Below are 18,176 nucleotides of genomic sequence, written 5' to 3'. Positions count from 1 at the left end.
TTTCAGCTTCTCCTCTAAGAATTTGGATGCTGTCCCACTGGACACATATATATTCAATATTGAAATGACTTTATTGTCTATGGTATCTTTTAGGAGGATAAAGTTTCCATCCTTATTTCTTTGAACACTATTTTTGCTGTTGCTTTGTCTGAGATAAGTATTGCTACCCCTGCTTTTTTTTTACTTCAGCTGAAGCAAAATATATTTTGCTCCAACCTTTTACACACACACACACACACACACACACACACACATATACACACACACACATATATATATATGTATATCTGCTTCAAATGAGTTTCTTGTAAGCAGCATATTGTAGGATTCTGGTTTTTAATCCACTCTGCTATTTGCTTGCATTTTAAGGGAGAGTTCATCCTGTTCACATTCAAGGTTATGATTACTAATTCTTTATTGCCCTCTGTGCTATCTTCCCTCTGTTTGTATTTTTGCCCCTTTCCCCCACTTTTATCCATATTCCCCAGTCATTTGTTTCTGAAAACCACCCCCTTCAGTGTGTTTGCCCTCCTATATCACACCCTCCCTTTTCTTTCCCCTTTCCCTTTTTCCCTTTTCCCTTCCCTTCCTTTAGTTATTTCTCCTGCCTCCCTTCCCTTTCTCTGCTCCCCTACCCTTTCCCCCTTTTAATACTTCAAAGGTTAGATGTTTTATAAGTTAACTGAGTATGTGTAGTTTTGATGACTACTGCTTTGACGTATAGATTTGTATCTGTTAGAGCAAGGCCATCTTCCATTATATTTTTTCCCATTAATTTCCTTCTCATTTTAGATGTTTTGTTACTGCAGATGAATTTTGACACTATTTTTTCTAGCTTGTTAAAATAATTATTTGGTAGTTTGATTGATATGGCATTGAAGAATTTAATTTGGGTAGAATTCTCATTTTTATGATATTAGCTACACTTATCCATAAGCAATTGATATTTTTTCAATTTTTTATATCTGAATTTATTTGTGTGAGAAGTGCTTTGCAATTGTGTTCATACAGTTTCCAGCTTTGTCTTGTGATTCCCAAGTATTTAATGTTGTCTACAGTTAATTCAAATGGAAGGTCTCTTTCTATCTTTTGTTCTTGGGCTTCGTTGTTCATATATAGAAATGCTGATGATTTATGTGGGTTTATTTTATATCCTGCTACTTTGCTGAGTATGTTAATTGTTTCAAGGACTTTTTTAGATGATTTTCTCAGGTTCTTTATCATTTCATCTGCAAAGAATGAAAGTTTTGCTTCCTCATTGACAATTCTGCTTTCTTGAATTTCTTTTTCTTCTCTTATTGCTACTGATAGCATTTTTAATACTATATTAAATAGTAATCCTGATAATGGATATCCTTATTTCACACCTGAATTTATTAGAAATGCTGTGAGTTTATTCCTATAAAATATAATATTTGTTGATTTTTAGATAGATTTTATTATTTTATTATTTTTATTGTTATTTTACAGAAAACTCCATTTATTCCTAAACTTTCTAGTGTTTTGATTAGGAATGTATGTTGTATTTTATTAAAGAATTTTTCAGCATCTATTGAGATAATCATATGATTTCTGTTGGTTTTACTGTTGAAATGTTTAATTATGCAGAGTGGTTTCCTAATCTTGAACCTTCCCTGTTATAAATCCAACCTGATCATGGTGTATTATCCTGGTAATAACTTGCTATATTCTCTTTGCCAAATTTTTATTTAAGAATTTTACACCAATATTCATTCCGGAGATTAGTCTATAATTTCCTTTGTCTGTTTTGATTCTTCCTGGTTTAGGTATCAGCACCATGTTGGTATCATAAAACATATTTGGCAGAATTTCTTAGTCTAATATTTTTTAAATAGTTTTTGTAGAATAGGAATTAATTTTTCCTTAAATGTTTGGTAGAATTCTGGGGTGGCTAGGTTAGCATAGTGGGTAGTGCAATGGCCGTGGAGTCAGGAGTACCTGAGCTCAAATCTGCCCTCAGTCACTTAATAATTACCTAGGTATGTGGCCTTGGTCAAGCCACTTAACCCCATTTGCCTTGCAAATATTTAAAAAAAATCAAATAATCTAACCACGATTGATGATACCTGATTAATTATATTAGAGCAATACATAACAACAAGGGAAATGGCACAAAGATTTATAATTTTAGTTGGAAAAGAAGAATGTGAATGCTGAGTAATTTCTATTCAATAGATTTAGCCCAGTGAGGGAATAAGTTATATTCCCATTTGGGTTTAAATATCTAACTTGATCTACAGGGAAGGGAGTTACTGGGAAAGGGAAAGATGAAGGAAGAGGGGCCTGATAAAAAGGAATGGAAGGTGTAAGTGAAAATAAACAGAAAGTTAGATTTTTAAATTAAAAGTCAATGAGGAAAGGTAGAAAAGATTTTGTGAAGAGGAATGAGAGGAAAGGGATAAATATAACTAGAGAAAGAAAGCACGGAGAGAAATTCAGAATTATTCATCTTAATTATAAATGTCAATGGGATGACCTGTCCCATAAATGGAAGTGATTAGCAGAATGAATAAAAACCAACGTCTTACAATATGTTGTTTTCAAGAAACACATTTGCAGCCAAGACTTACACACAGGATAAAAGGAAAAGGTGGAGCAAAATATATTATTCCTCAGAAGAAGTAAAAAATCTGGGGTAGCGATACTAATTTGAGACAAAATAAAAGCATAAATCAATCTCATGAAAAGGGACAAGGAAGGAAACTACATCTTCTTAAAAGGGACTCTAGATAATGAAGTTATATTATTACTAAACCTGTATGCACCTAGTGTTATAGCATCCAGATTCCTAGAGGATAAGCAGAGTGAATTATAAAGAGAAATAGAGAGCCTAAGTTTAACTTCAATCTCCCTCTCTCAGAACTAGATAAATCTAGCAACAAAATAAATAAAAAGGGACTTAAGAAGGCGAATGAAATCTTAGAAAACTTAGATATGATAAATCTCTGGAGACAACTTAATGGGGATAGGAATGAATATAACTTTTTCTCAGCAGTATATGTCACCTTCACCAATATTGTCCATGTATTAGGTCACAAAAACATTAAACTGAAATACAGAAATTAAATAAACACTTCTCAGATCATGATGCAATAAAAATTACTTGTAATAAAGCATCAGGGAAAAATAAAGCAAGAAAAAATTGGAAATTAAATAACTTCATATTATATAATTGGTAGACCAAACAACAAATAACAGGAATAATCAATAATCATATCCAAGAAAATGATAATAATGACATTTTATTAAAATTTATGGGATACAACCAAGGCAATTTGGAGGAGAAACTTTATATCTCTAAATACTCATATGAATAAAATAGAGAAAGAGGAGATCAATGAACTGGGTATGTGAAAGCTAGGAAAAGTACAAATTAAATACTAAATTAGAAATTCTGAAAATCAAGTGAGGTATTAATAAAATGGAAAACAGGAAAACCATTGATCTCATATAGAAAACTGAGTTGGTTTTATGAAAAATCATTAATATGACAACCTTCTTGTAAATATGATTAAAAAAGAAAGAAAATAACCAAATTACCACTATCAAAAATGAAAAGGGTGAACTGACCACCAATGAGGACAAAACTAAAGTGATAATTAGGAGCTAATTTGTCAAACTATGTGCCAATAAATTGGACAACTGAGTTAAATGGATGAATATTTACAAAACTACAAACTGCTCAGATTAAAAGAAGAGGGAATAATTATTCTAATAACCCCATTTCAGAAAAAAAAAGTAATTGACAAAACCATAAATAAATTCCCTAAGGAAAAAGTGTCCAGATCCAGAAGAATTTGCAAGTGAATTTTACCAACATTTAAGGAAAAATTAATTGCTATTCTACAAAAACTATTTTAAAAAATAGAAGAGTAAGTAGTTCTGCCAAAATCCTTTCATGACAGCAACATGGAACTGTTACCTAAATCAAGAAGAACCAAATCAGACAAATAAAATTATAGACCAATCTCCCTAATGAATATTGATGCAAAAATCTTAAATAAAATTTTGGCAATGAGACTATCACAAGTTATTACCAGGATAATACACCATGATCAGTTTGGATTTCTAACAGGTAGCCAGGGATGGTTCAACATTAGAAAAACACTCAACATTTTTAAACATTTCAGTAGTAAAACCACCAGAAATCATATGAATATCTCAATAGACGCTTTAAAAGTCTGTAATAAAACACAACATACATTCTTATAAAAAACACTAGAAATTTTAGAAATAAATGGAATTTTCCTTAAACATAATAAAGAGTATCTATCTAAAACATCAACAAATATTATATTTAATGGGAATAAACTGAGAGAATTTCCAACAAATTTAGGTGTGAAATAAGGATACCCATTATCACCCTTACTATTCAATATAGTATTAGAAATGCTAGCAGTAGCACTAAGAGAGGAAGAAGAAATTAAAAGAATCAGAGTTGGCAATGAGGAAGCAAAACTTTCACTCTTGGCAGATGAAATGGTGGTATACCTAGAGAATCTAAGAAAATCATCTAAAAAACTCCTTGAAACAATTAACAAACTCAGCAAAGTCACAGGATATAAAATAAACCCACATACATCATCAGCATTTCTATATATGAACAACAAAGCCTAAGAACAAAATATAGAAAGACACATTCCATTTGAAATAACTATAGACAACATTAAATATTTGGGAATTTCAAGACAAAGTTGGAAACTGTATGAACACAATTACAAAGCTCTCCTCTCTCAAATAAAGTCTGATTAAAGTAAAAGGAAAATGTCAAATGTTCATGGTTAGGTCAAACTTATATAATAATGATGGCAATTATACCCTAATTAAATTCCTTATTCAGTGCCATACCAATCAAATTACCAAATAACTACTTTACTAAGCTAAAAAAATAGAAAGAAAATTCATTTGGAGCAATAAAAGGGCAAAAATAAAAAGGGAACTGATGAAAAAAATGTAAAGGACGTTGGCTTAGTTCTTCCAAATCTCATCCAATACAATAAAGCGGCAGTCATCAAAACTGACTGGTACTGGTTAAGAAATAGAGTAATGAACCAGTGGATTAGGATAGGTTCAAAAGAAACTACAGTAAATGTATACAGTGATCTACTATTTGACACACCCAAAGACATCAACTTCTGGGATAAGAACTCCCCATTTGACAAAAATTCATGGGAAAATTGAAAATAGTGTGGCAAAAACTAGGCATAGATTCACATCTCACACCCTATACCAAAATAAGACCAAAATGGGAACAGGATTTAGAAATAAAGCACGATACCATTGATAAATTAATAGTCCAAAGTGCTCTATCTGATCTATGAAAAAAAAGATAAATTTATCACCAAATAAGATTTAGCACAAATTATAAACTGCAAAATCAATTATTTTGACTATATTCAATTTAAAAATGTTTTGCACTAATAAAATCAAAGCTTCCAAAATTAGAAGAAAAGCAGAAAATTTTGAAACAATCTTCACAACCATGAATTCTGATAAAGGTCTCATTTCTCAAATATGAAGAGAATTTATATTTACATCTATACGGTCACCACTCATTCCCCAGTTTATTAATAGTCAAAGGATATGAACACAGTTTTCAAATGAAGAAAGTAATGCTATTTATAATCATATGAAATAAAATGCTCCAAGTCATTATTGATTTGAAAAAATTCAAATTAAAACAACAATGAGATATCATCTCACACCTATTAGATTAGCCCAGATGAGAAAAAGAGAAGCTGATCAATGTTGGAGAGGTTGTGGGAGGATTGGGACATTGATGCATTGCTGGTAGAGTTGTGAACAGATCTGACCTTTCTGGAGAGCAATATGGAACTATTCCCAAAGAGCAATAAAACTGTTCATTCCCTTTGATCCAGCAATTCCAATTCTAGGATTATATTGAGAAGAAATTGTAAAAAAGTGGGAAAAGTCCCACATGTTCCAAAATATTCATAGCAGCTCTTTTTGTAGTGGCAAAGAATTATAAATTGAGGGGATACCCATTAATTGGGGAATGGCTAAAAAAAGTTATGGTACATGAATACCATGGGATACTATTGTTCTATAAGAAACCATAAATGGTCAGACTCTAGAGTAACATGGAATGACTTGTGAGATTTGATGCTGACCTAAGGAAGGAGAACCAAGAGAACAATGTCCAAATAAATAACAACATTGTGAGATGGAACAACCTTGAAGGAAGCAGCTCCTCTCAGCAGTCTAGAGAGCTAAGACAACTGTATTAGATTGGTGATGGACTATATTATCCCCTTTTAGAAGAAGAAAAATAAAACAAAACAAAACATATGCAAAAAACAACCTTTCAGAAGCTACTGATCAGTTTAAAAAATCTGTATGCATGTTTACCAAAATATGTTTGTACAATGCTAACCTAACTGTTTCTTGCTGAGGGGAGTGGGGTAGGAAGGGAGGATGGAGGGAAATTTTTTACTTTGGACATATGCATATTCAAATGGATGAAAATAAAAAAATAAGTAAAAAATTCTGAGAGAGGTAGATTGAGGTCCACCACCAGAATAGTTTTTTCATCTTTCTCTTTCTATAACTCATTTAGTTTCTCTCTTCTAAGAATATAGATACCATTACTCTTGGAGTATATATGATTAATATTGAAATTATTTCATTGTCTTTGTTACTGTTTAGACGGATATAATTTCTTACCTTATCCCTTTGAATGAGATTTACTTTTGCAATTACTTAGTCTGAGCTAAGGATTGCTATTACTGTTTTTTGTTTTGTTTTGTTTGTTTTTTTTTACTTCAACTGAAGCATATTATAATCAGTCCAGCCTTTTACTTTTACTCTGTGTGTAACTCTGTGCTTCAAATGTGTTTTTTATAAACTACATGTTATAGTATTATAATTTTTAATGCACTCTTCTATCTATTTCCATTTTATGAGATAGTTCATCCCATTTACATTCATAGTTATAATTTTTAACTCTTTATTACTCTCCATGTTTTCTTCCCTCTGTTTATAGTATTTTCCTCCTTTTATCCACCTCCCTCAATCTATCCCCCTTCTGTTAGCCATCCTCCCTTATTTTCATCATTTACATTTCATCGTTCTTCCTTCCCTCTCTTCTATCAGTCCCTCTTTCCCTTTACCCTCACTCTCCACTCTTCTAATAACTGAAATGGAAGACACATTTCTAAATGTGACTGAGTGTATCTGTTATTCTAGTTTTGAACCAAATCTGATGAGAGTATGAGTCCATCCCCACCTTCCTTTACTATGCTTATAATACATACTTTGTGCCTCTTCATGTGATATAATTTACCAGATACTGTCTCCCACTTCCTTCTGTCTTATTATAACCCCTACATTATTTATGTCTTTTTTTCAATCATTTCATCAAGATCAACTTAGGACTGTACCTTCAACCCAAGTGTACTCCCTATAATATTATTATAATTCTAAAGATTTATGAGAATCTTCCTCCCATATAGGGATGTAATCAGTATAATCTTACTGAAATACCAATCTTTGTCTTTTCTTCTATTTATCTTTTTATGGACCTCTTGAGTCTTCTATATGAAGATAAAATATTCATCAACAAAGTTTTAAAGTCACCTATTTATTTAAATATCCATCTTTTCCCCTGAAAGAGTCTGCTCTGTTTTGCTCAGATTGATTCTTGGTTGTAATCCATGCTCCCTTGCATTCCAGAATATCATATTCCTGGTCTGATATTCCTTTAATGTTGATAGAACCAGGACCTATGTAATGCTGAACATGTCTCCTTTGTGATAGAATTTCTTCTTTATCATCCCTTGCAGAATTTTCTCCTTGATCTGATGATTCTAGCATGTGTTCAAAGTGCTTCTTGACATTTTCCATTTGGGATCCCTTTCTGAATTCTTTATTTTGTCCTTTGTTTCCAGGACATCAGGGCTGCTTTCTTTGACAATTTCCTGAAGAATATTATCCAGGCTCTTCATTTCATCTGGGATTTCAAGAAGTTTAATAATTTTAAAATTATCTCTCCTGGATTTATTTTCCAGGTGAGTTATTTTTTAACAAATATGGTTTTTTGCATTATCTATATATTTTATTTTTAAAAATTTTGATTAAAAACTTAGTGTCTCATGGAGTCTTTAGCTTCCATTAGTCCAAGTATATTCTTCTAGGACTCATTACTTTTATTTAGATTTGAATCTATTTTTCCAATTGTTCAATTCAGTTTTTAAAGAGCTGTTTTATTTTTCTATTTACTGAATTGTCATTTTTTTTAGATTTTTTGCAAGTCGAATTGGTTTAAGTGGCTTGCCCAAGGTCACAAAGCTAGGTAATTATTAAGTGTCTGATACCGGATTTGAACCCAGGTACTCCTGACTCCAAGGCCAGTGCTTTATCCACTATGCCACCTAGCCACCGCCTGAATTGTCATTTTTGATGAAAAAATTTTAGTTTTGCATTTGCCCAATTGTATTTTAAAATATTTGTTTTCTATTCTCATTTTTGTTGCAAGATATTAATTTACTGTTGCATTTCATTTCCCAACTTTTCCGTTTTATTTTTAAACTTCATTTTTAGCACTTTTAAGTAGCCTTCTTATATTTCTATGAAGGCCATCCTTATTTCCAAGTAATATTCAAGAGACCTTGCTTCTTATCTAACCTTTCTTAGTCATTTTAGGATTTGTCACTGGCTCTGTCTTAAGGTTTTTATTTTTCTTTTTGAATTGTCACCATCAGACTTTCAGTGTTGAGAACACTAGAGGCAAAACAGTACATAATGGAAATATTATATCACTAAATGCATGCATAAATAAAATGAAGACAAGACCAATGAATTGGGCATACAACTAAAAAGTTAGATAAAGTAAAAATAAAAATCTCAAATTAAAGACTAAATTAGAAATTCTGAAAATCAAAGGAGAAATTAATTAATGTGAAAATAAGAAAACAATTGAAAAATAAATAAAACTAAGAATTAGTTTTTTTAAAAAATACAATAAAATAGATAAACTTTTGTCAATTTGATTAGAAAAAAATGAAAGAAGCAAACTAAATTTCCAGGATCAAAAAATGAATAATGAAAATTCACAACAATAAGGAGGAAAATAAAGTGATAATTAAAAAAATATTTCGTCCCACTGTATGGCAATGACTTCGATAATCTAGGTGAAATGGGTGAATATTTACAAAAATATTTTACCCAGGTTAAAAGAATAGGAAATTAAGTACTTTAAGTGTCCCATCCCAGAAAAAGAAACTGAAGAATTCATCAATAAACTCCCTAAGAAAAAAAATCTGGATGTTCAGATGGATTCAAAATTGAATTCTACTAAACTTTCAAGAAATAATTTCAATTCTATAAACTATTTGAAAAAATAGGACTTCTGCCAAATTCCTTTTATCTCACCTATATAGTGCAGATACCAAACCAGGAAGAGTCAAAACAAAGAAAGAAAATTATAGACCAATTTCCCTAATGAATATGGATACAAAAATTTTAAATATTAATGAAATGAATATAGCAAATTTCACTAAGGTAATATACTATGAACAAGTAGGATTTATACCAGGAATAAAATATTGGTTCATTATTGGGAAAACTATCAGCATAATTTACCAAATCAATAATATACCTAATAGAAATTATATGATTAGATCAACTGATACAGAAAAAAAAACTTTGCAAAAGCACAGCACTCCTATCAAAAACACTACAGAGAATAGGAATAAAAAAAATGTGTGCCTTGAAACAATAAGAAATATCTAACTAAAACCAATTATTCAATATTTTAGAAATGTTTGCATTAGCAGTGAGAGAAGAAAGTACGTTGAAAGAATTTGAATAGGTAATGAAAAAACAAAACTCACACACTTTGCAGATGATACGGTGGAATATTTAGACAATTCCAGAAAAAAACATATAAAAACATGCTTGTGACAATTAGCAATTTTAGTAAAGTTGTAACATGTAAAAGAAACCCATAAAAGTCATTAGCACTTCAATGTATTACTAGCAAGATACAGCAGCAAGAGATAGGGAAATTTCATTCCAATAAAGGTAGACAACATAAAATACTTTGAATTCTACTTTCTAAAGCAGTTTGAGAAACTCTACAGAAACAACTGTAAAACACAATTCATGCAACTAAATTAGATGGAAATAGCTGGGCAAATATCAATTCTTCCTGGGTTTACTGAGTTAAGATGATCAAAATAACAATTCTACCTATATTGAATTACTTATTCAATGCTATACTAATCAAACTTCCAAAAACCTACTGTATTGATCTAGAAAAAAATAGTAAATAAATTCATATGAAGGAAAAATGGTCATGAATATCAAGGGAAGTAATGAAAAAATCAAAAGAAGGAGTCTTAGACATTCTGGATCTAAAATTATATTTTTAAACTCAGTTATCAAAACAGTTTGTATTAAGAAAAGGAGTGGTAGATCAGAAGAAAAGAAAGTAATAAAATAACTGTAGTAATCTGCTGTTTGAATTACATAAAGCTTCCAACTTCTGGGATAAGAACTCATTCTTTGATAAAAACTGCTGGGAAAAATAGAAGACTATAAAGTAGAACCTAGGTATAGACCATATCTAGCCCCCTGTACCAGAATATGCACAGGATTTAAACATAAAAGGGTTCTTATAAGACATTTAGGAGAACAAGGGCAAACTTATTTGTCAGATCTATCACAAGGGAAGCAGTTTATGACCAAAGAAAAGATAGAGAACATTATAGAAGACAAATTAATAACTGATTACATTTAGTTGAAAAGCTTTTGCACAAAGCCAATGCAACTAAGTTTATAAGAAAGCGTTAACAGAAAATATTTTTTTTATAACTAGTGTTCTTAACAAAGAAAACATTTTCTAACAAAAAGAAAAATTATTGGCAAGGTTCAAATGTTTGGGGAATGGCCTAATCTTTCTTCTTTCATTACTATGGTATATAGAGAACTGAGTCAAAGTTATAAGTAAACAGGTCACTCAAAGAAATCAAAGCCATCTATAATGATATGAAAAATTTCTCTAACCATTATTGATTAGAGAAATACAAATGAAAACATCTCTGAGGTACCAACTCATGCTTCTCAGATAGGCAAATATAATTTGAATGAATAATGATCAATATTGGAGGGGATGTAGGAGACATGGAATACTAATATATTTTTGTTGAAGTTGTGAACTGATCCAAGCTTTCTGGAGAGTAATTTGGAATTATTCCCAAAGGACAATAAATATGTGCATACTCTTTGATTCATCAATGCAACTAATAGACCTGTATCCTAAAGCGATCAGAAAAAAGGATGAAAATTCCACACCACACAAATATTCATAACAACTCCTTTTTTTCTTTTCAAAGATTTGGAAATTGAGGGGATACCCATTAATTGAATAATATTGTTTTATAAGAAATAGTGAGGGGCAGCTAGGTGGTGCAGTGGATAGAGCACCAGTCCTGGAGTCAGGAGTACCTGAGTTCAAATCCAGCCTCAGACATTTAATAATTACCTAGCTGTGTGGCCTTGCGCAAGCCACTTTACCCCATTTGCCTTGCAAAAGCTAAAAAAAATAAAATAAAATGTGAGAAATGTGACTTCAGAAAAGCCTGGAAAGCCCTACATGAATTGATACTAAGTGAAATGAGCAGACACTGAAGAATGTTATGTACAGTAACACCTATATTGAGTGATTAGCAACTAAGATGGACTTATTCATGTCAGCCAAACAATAATCATAGAAAATTTTAAGTCTTGTGAATGAAAATATCATCCATAATCAGGGTAGAAACTGTGGAATGCACATACTTTGAATGCACACTAAAGCATATTATCTGTAATTTTAAAAGTTGTTTTAATCTATTAGTTTTCTCATGGTTTTCCCACTTTTCATTTGTATTTTTCTTTAACAATATGATTAATATAATTTTAGCATAATTGCACATGAAGAACCTATATTAGATTGTTTTCTATCATGGGGAGAATCATAGCGAGAGAGGAGGCATGGGAGGGAGGGAGAAAAATGTAAAATTGAAAGCCTTGTAAAAAATGATTCGTGAAAACTATATTGCATGTTAGGAAATAAATGAATCAAATATTTTTAAAAAAATATAATTCCTGACCTCTCCCATCTTGGCTGAAATTGTCAATGTCCATTAGTTTAGTAAGTGACTATTCAAATTGTGATGTATGAATGTGGTGTAGTACTATTGATCTGTAAGTAATCATGAATATGTGGATGTCAGAAAATCCCAGGAAGATTTGCTTGAACTGATGCAGAACGAAGTGAGCAGAACATTGTTCAGATTAAGAGCAATATTGTGTGACAATCCACATTGATGACATTAACTACTCTCAGCAGTTCAGTGTTCAAGGTTGGAAAATGCAGTCCACATCCACAGGAAAAAACAAAACAAAACAATTATGGATTCTGAGTGCATATCAGAGTGCACTATTTTGCTTTTAAAAACTGTTTTTGATTTCTTTTCCTCTCTCCTTTTTCCCTTTATTTCTCATTCATTTTTCACAACATAACTAATATGGAAATATGTTAAACATGATTGTACATCTGGAAACCATATCAGATTACTCACTGACATAAAGAGGATGGAGGAAAACAGAAAATATGGACCTCAAGTTCTTCCAAATAACTGAATGCTGAAGACTATCTTTGCATATAAATGGAAAAATATAACAATATAATAATAAAAATGATCTCTATTCTGAAGGGGTCAATTCACCCTTTAAGTACCATTAGAAACAATCACATTCAGAGAGCAAGTTTGGCCTCCCTTGGGAGAGACAAATTATTAAAGACAAAGATTTTTTTCTCCTCATTTTTGTTAAAGGTGGCCTCATTTCAGACAAAGATTAATTGGTTATGTATATTTGTCCTTGCACTGACTAGAGGCAAGAATTGTTCTGTGTTGGTAATCCTCTTGTGAGGGATATTCCTTAGTTCCCTGGAGGGGGAGAGGCCATTCCCCAAACATTTGAACCTTGCCAATAATTTTTTAAATATTTGGATACTCAACCAGTTTTGTTTGTTTATTGAAGAACCAATCCTCCTGAGAACAAAGGAATGGAACCACAGACTCTATACCACAATATTGAACTTATTTTTTATATGGAGCTTTGAAAATTGAAATGGAGAATATTCTGTTTCTCTATCTAAAAAATGGGAGGAATTTTATTTTATGTCTTAGATTTGTCCGGAAAAGCACTTTATGGGGTGCCATGGGGTACATTTGAATAAGTTAATTAGCATAGAGAATGTCACCACAGAAGTTTAATTTAGACACTAAATCCTCAGAAATGTTCAAGAGGCTCCCCTACTAAACAGAAGAATATGAGAAGATATTGAGGTGTGAGATATATTGAATGTAAAAGCTCCCAATTGTCATGGCTCAGACAAGTTTTACCATGTTCCTATTACATTTAAGAGTCTTGTTAAAATATAAACTGTCTTTGATTTCAGTGTGGGTAGACTCTATTGGCTGACTCCCATTCTGGAGACTTCCATGATCTGCAGGTAGAATAAAAGGTCAAAACAGGAATGTTAATTTTTTTTTTTTTTAACAAAAATTTCTGTGACTTTTAGCAGTCTTAGCATAAAGAGAGTTTTCAGGTTTTCAGAATAAGGCTCTGACACAGAAGGAAACATCATTTGTTCAGGGTTTCATTTTGGTAAGTCAACACTCATTACTCTCATTTCAGTTTCTTTCTTGCAAATGTTAAGAATTACGGCCATATTAAAAGGAAAGGAGAGATACTGTTGTGCCCTCTAAACAAATGTTTGCTGGTGAAGAAGATCCAATATCCATCTTGCTTTGCTAAATATTTATAAGTATTTAAAGAATACCAGGAATAAAGTGACTATCTCATGGGCTGTTGAAATCCTTTCCTCTTGATTCTAGCTTTTCTCACCTATATCCTTTATATTTAATAATCTATCTTCATTTTGTTCAGTTTGGGTTAAATATTAAGAAACATAGGCAGTTCATAAAAAATGTACAATAACATCTAGAATTTTAAAAGTACTTGGGCTGTCTCTGATTTCATTATTTGCATTTATCATCTTTGTATTTTCTTATCTATTAATCATTTAGGTAGCTAATTTTTTCATGCATCTACCTCACAAGAACCAATTCTCCATTTAAATGTATATATGGAAGAGAAGTTTCCTCTATATTGTGACTTTTGGTATAATGATTTTTTCTGTTGTTTTTTAATATAACCAAAGACTCTTCCTTCTTTTGATGCAAATAGACTTTTTTTTCTTGTTACCACATTGTCCTTGTTTCTCCTCTCTTTTACCTTTATAGTTCTGTTATTTTATGGAATAATGAATAGCTTTATGACCTGTAATAACTGAATAATTTTTACTATCTCTATCCTTATTTTGTATTAATTCAAAGCAAAGAAAGGGCTTATTACAGCAATCAAAGGATCATATAATCTAAGTGCACAAAGAGACCTCAGAGGCTTCCCATTACAATCCATAAATGAATATGAATCTTGACTAAATTCCCTCCACCAAAGAGATTGCCTTTCTTTTCAGTCCTCTCATGATAGCACAACTCTATCAAGATTTCACACTCCAATTTTGAAAAGCTTTCATTTTTAGGAAGATTTTGGTAATTCAAACAGGATTCTTTCATTGAAACTGGGATTTTTGTTCATGTTTCTATTCTGTAAGGTTAACAAAAATAATAACTAATCTGTCTCATGCCTATGAATACTCAAATACTGAAAGTCATAAAGGACAATGTTTCTTGTGCCCTTCAGTCAAAGTATTCCAAGATCCTTCAATTAATCCCAATATTTACTCAACTTGAGGTGACTTTTTCATGACCCTTATGATTTATTCTCCGGTTTTTAATAGATTCCTTGAAATTTATTTACCAGAAGTTCGTATAATCTTATATATCTTCTCTACTTTAGTGGTAGTATAGCAGGTAGTGTTATAAAATGTACATATAAAGTTATACACCACAAAGATAAATACACATGTATTTATGTCACCATTCCCATTTGCTATTAAAGCATTTTGTGAAGATTAAATTTTTGCTTGTGGTGAATACAGATGCCAGTTTGCTGATTATGTAACCAAATACCTGAAGCTCAAATGGGTGAATACATGTGATGTCTGGAAAAAAAAAATTGTTATTCATTTGAACAATTGATTTTCTTCAGGGAATAGTTGAATTTTCCTACACCATATTGATGAAACCGTTTTGTAACATTTGTGCCCAATTACACAAAAAGTTTTTAAGGCAATAGCGTTAAGTGGTGTGTCCAAGGCCACACAACTAGGTAGTTATTAAGTGTCTGAGGCTGGATTTGGGCTCAGGTCCTCCTGACTCCAGGGCCGGTGCTCTATCCACTGCAGCACCTAGCTGCCCTGCAATCACATATATATGCACCAAAGCCAAAAGAAACATTGAGAATGATCTTGGATCACAACACATATAAAATAACATTTTAATTTCATGGCATTACAATCTTGAATAAAAAATTATTTTTTATTTCTTGTTTACAGATTCTAAATATACAATAAGACACAGATTCCATGTCCAAGTCATGGAAAACCAAAGCCAAGTGACTGAGTTTATTCTCCTGGGACTGACACAAAATCAAGGAGTCCAGAAAATCATATTCATCATGTTTTTGTTGTTCTACCTTGTAACTCTTGGTGGAAACCTATTTATTGTATTGACTATTACTAACAGCCCCTCACTCTTTGCCTCCCCAATGTACTTTTTCTTGGCATTTCTGTCTTTATTAGATGCATGTTTCTCATCAGCCATTGTTCCCAAGGTCATAGTTGATTCTTTCTATAAGAAGAAAACCATCTCCTTTGAAGGCTGCATGACTCAGGTTTTTGCATCACATTTTTTGGGTTGTGCTGAGGTCATTGTTCTCACAGCCATGGCTTATGATCGATATGTAGCCATCTGCAAACCCTTGCACTATGTGACCATCATGAGCAGGCGTACATGTTTATTCCTTGCAGGAATGGCCTGGGTGGGAGGATTCCTTCACTCTATCATCCAAATGTTGTTTATTTTACCATTACCATTCTGTGGTCCCAATGTAATCAATCACTTCATGTGTGACTTGTACCCTCTACTGAAACTGGTCTGTACTGATACTTATGGCATTGGATTTATGGTATTAGCCAACAGTGGATTTGTTTGTATTTTAATATTTTCCCTCTTACTTGTATCTTATGGGGTGATCCTATATACCTTGAGGACATATAGCACAGAAGGACGACATAAAGCCCTGTCCACTTGTAGTTCCCATATCACAGTTGTGTTTCTGGTATTTGTGCCATGCATATTTGAGTATGTAAGGCCTCCTACTACTTTCTCCTTTGATAAGATGGTAGAAATACTTTATACTGTTTTGACACCTTTTTTGAATCCTTTCATTTATACCTTTAGAAATATGGAAGTAAAAAATGCCATGAGACAGTTCTGTCATAGCAAAGTATTTGTATTTAAACAAAAATTAGGTGGCTAGGTGGTGCAGTGGATAGAGCACCGGCCCCGGAGTCAGGAGTAGCTGAGTTCAAATCTGGCCTCAGACACTTAATAATTACCTAGCTATGTGGCCTTGGGTAAGCCACTTAACCCCATTTACCCTGCAAAAAAAAAAAAACCTAAAAAAATTAAATGCTTTTAAATAAAACTTTTATTTTTCAATAAGCATAAAAAATGACAAGGGATATTCAATATTATAGTTTCATATCAAATTTATGATGTATATACATATGTATCAAGTCTCTTCCTACTTTTCTAGTCCTCTTATTCCTCATTTGCCTTCATCTTGTCTTTGATCAAGTCACACTAGCTTGGATATTCCATCTACAAGCTGCCCCATCTTCTGATTTCAGTCACTTTCTCTTGTTCTCCACATATTTAGAATGTTCTCCACCTCATCTCTGCCTACTGGCTTTCCTGGCTTCCTTTAAGTCCTCACAAAAATCCTATTTTCTACAGGAAACATTTCCCAAACTTTCTCTATTCTAGGTCTTTCCCTCTTTTAATTGCTTTTTATCTTACATTCAACTATTTCAAACCCTTTTTTTTGCTTGCAATAATTTTATATATTTTGAAATGAGAATATTTGGAAATGAATGTTTTGATAGAGGAAACATGAACAAAGAACTTCTACATTCAAAAATTATTTTCTTTGATCCGCAGAAATATTTGAGTTACCTCAGGGCCAATCAAATTTGTGAAGTAATTTCTAACTAAAGGAAAAGAGAAAAAATTCACCTACAACAACAACAACGAAACATTTATTGCATCAAACTTCAGCCAAGGACTGACTTGAAAACAGATCAGGCTTAATTGATGATGCACTTTGGATCTGATTGTAACTTGACTGTATATAGATATGTAGATATAAAGATATAGATAGATATAGATAAAGATATAGATATAGATACATATATACATATATATACATATATATATATATATATATATATATATATATATATATATATATGTAAAATTTTCTCATTGGCTACGTCTTGGAGAATGAGAGGTCGTTCTTTGAATTCTTGGACATTGATAAGAATGCCATCCACTCTTTGTTAGACTTAAAAATGCTCTTTTTACTCTAAATACCCATTGCAGAAGTACATTTTGAAAACAGATGGATGAATCCTCACTTATTGCCACGGCACAAAAAGAATTCATCCCTTTTCCTTAAGAAACTTTAAAAAGATGAAAGTGTATATTTCATTTCATAATTAGACAACAGAGGTAACAATTTGGAGAGTTCATTCTGAACCTTCTAAGAAGAGAACTTTTAAAGACTACCTCAAAGTAATTCTTACTATTTCCTATTTTTAAACATGTTAAGCTCATATATATAAACACTTCATATAATATGTTCTTAAACTTAGAGAACTGCTCTACTTAAGCAGGTATAAATAGGGGAGGAAAAATGACATATGTGTGATATGGTAGAATTGATCATTCCTGTTTAATTTGTCCAATGTCATGTTTTTTTTTTTCCTTTCTAATGTATCTCAAATTTCACCTCAAATAACCTGACTATGATCTCAGTGTTTATTGTCCTTATTTAATTTTTATTGTGGAGAATATTCCTTTATCTTCAGTATAGTATGAAGACAGAATTTAATT

General features: G+C 31.8%; 1 protein-coding gene across 1 annotated transcript in view; it reads left to right on the top strand.

Moving 5' to 3' along the window:
* LOC141519056 (olfactory receptor 4C15-like) overlaps positions 1-17,401 on the top strand; it is a 32,012-nt gene extending 14,611 nt beyond the window's left edge. The window contains exons 2-3 of the mRNA XM_074231528.1: positions 7,929-8,048; positions 15,554-17,401. Of these exons, the coding sequence (XP_074087629.1) occupies positions 15,595-16,539 (945 nt within the window). The 5' untranslated portion in view covers positions 7,929-8,048; positions 15,554-15,594 and the 3' untranslated portion in view covers positions 16,540-17,401. The remainder of the gene's footprint in view (positions 1-7,928; positions 8,049-15,553) is intronic.
* The last annotated feature ends 775 nt before the right edge of the window (positions 17,402-18,176 follow it).

This window comes from Macrotis lagotis, chromosome 3 (genome assembly GCF_037893015.1).
Source record: "Macrotis lagotis isolate mMagLag1 chromosome 3, bilby.v1.9.chrom.fasta, whole genome shotgun sequence".
NCBI lineage: Eukaryota > Metazoa > Chordata > Mammalia > Peramelemorphia > Peramelidae > Macrotis > Macrotis lagotis.
The sequence above is the reverse complement of the archived record's forward strand: the minus strand, read 5'-3'. Positions and strand labels throughout refer to the sequence as shown.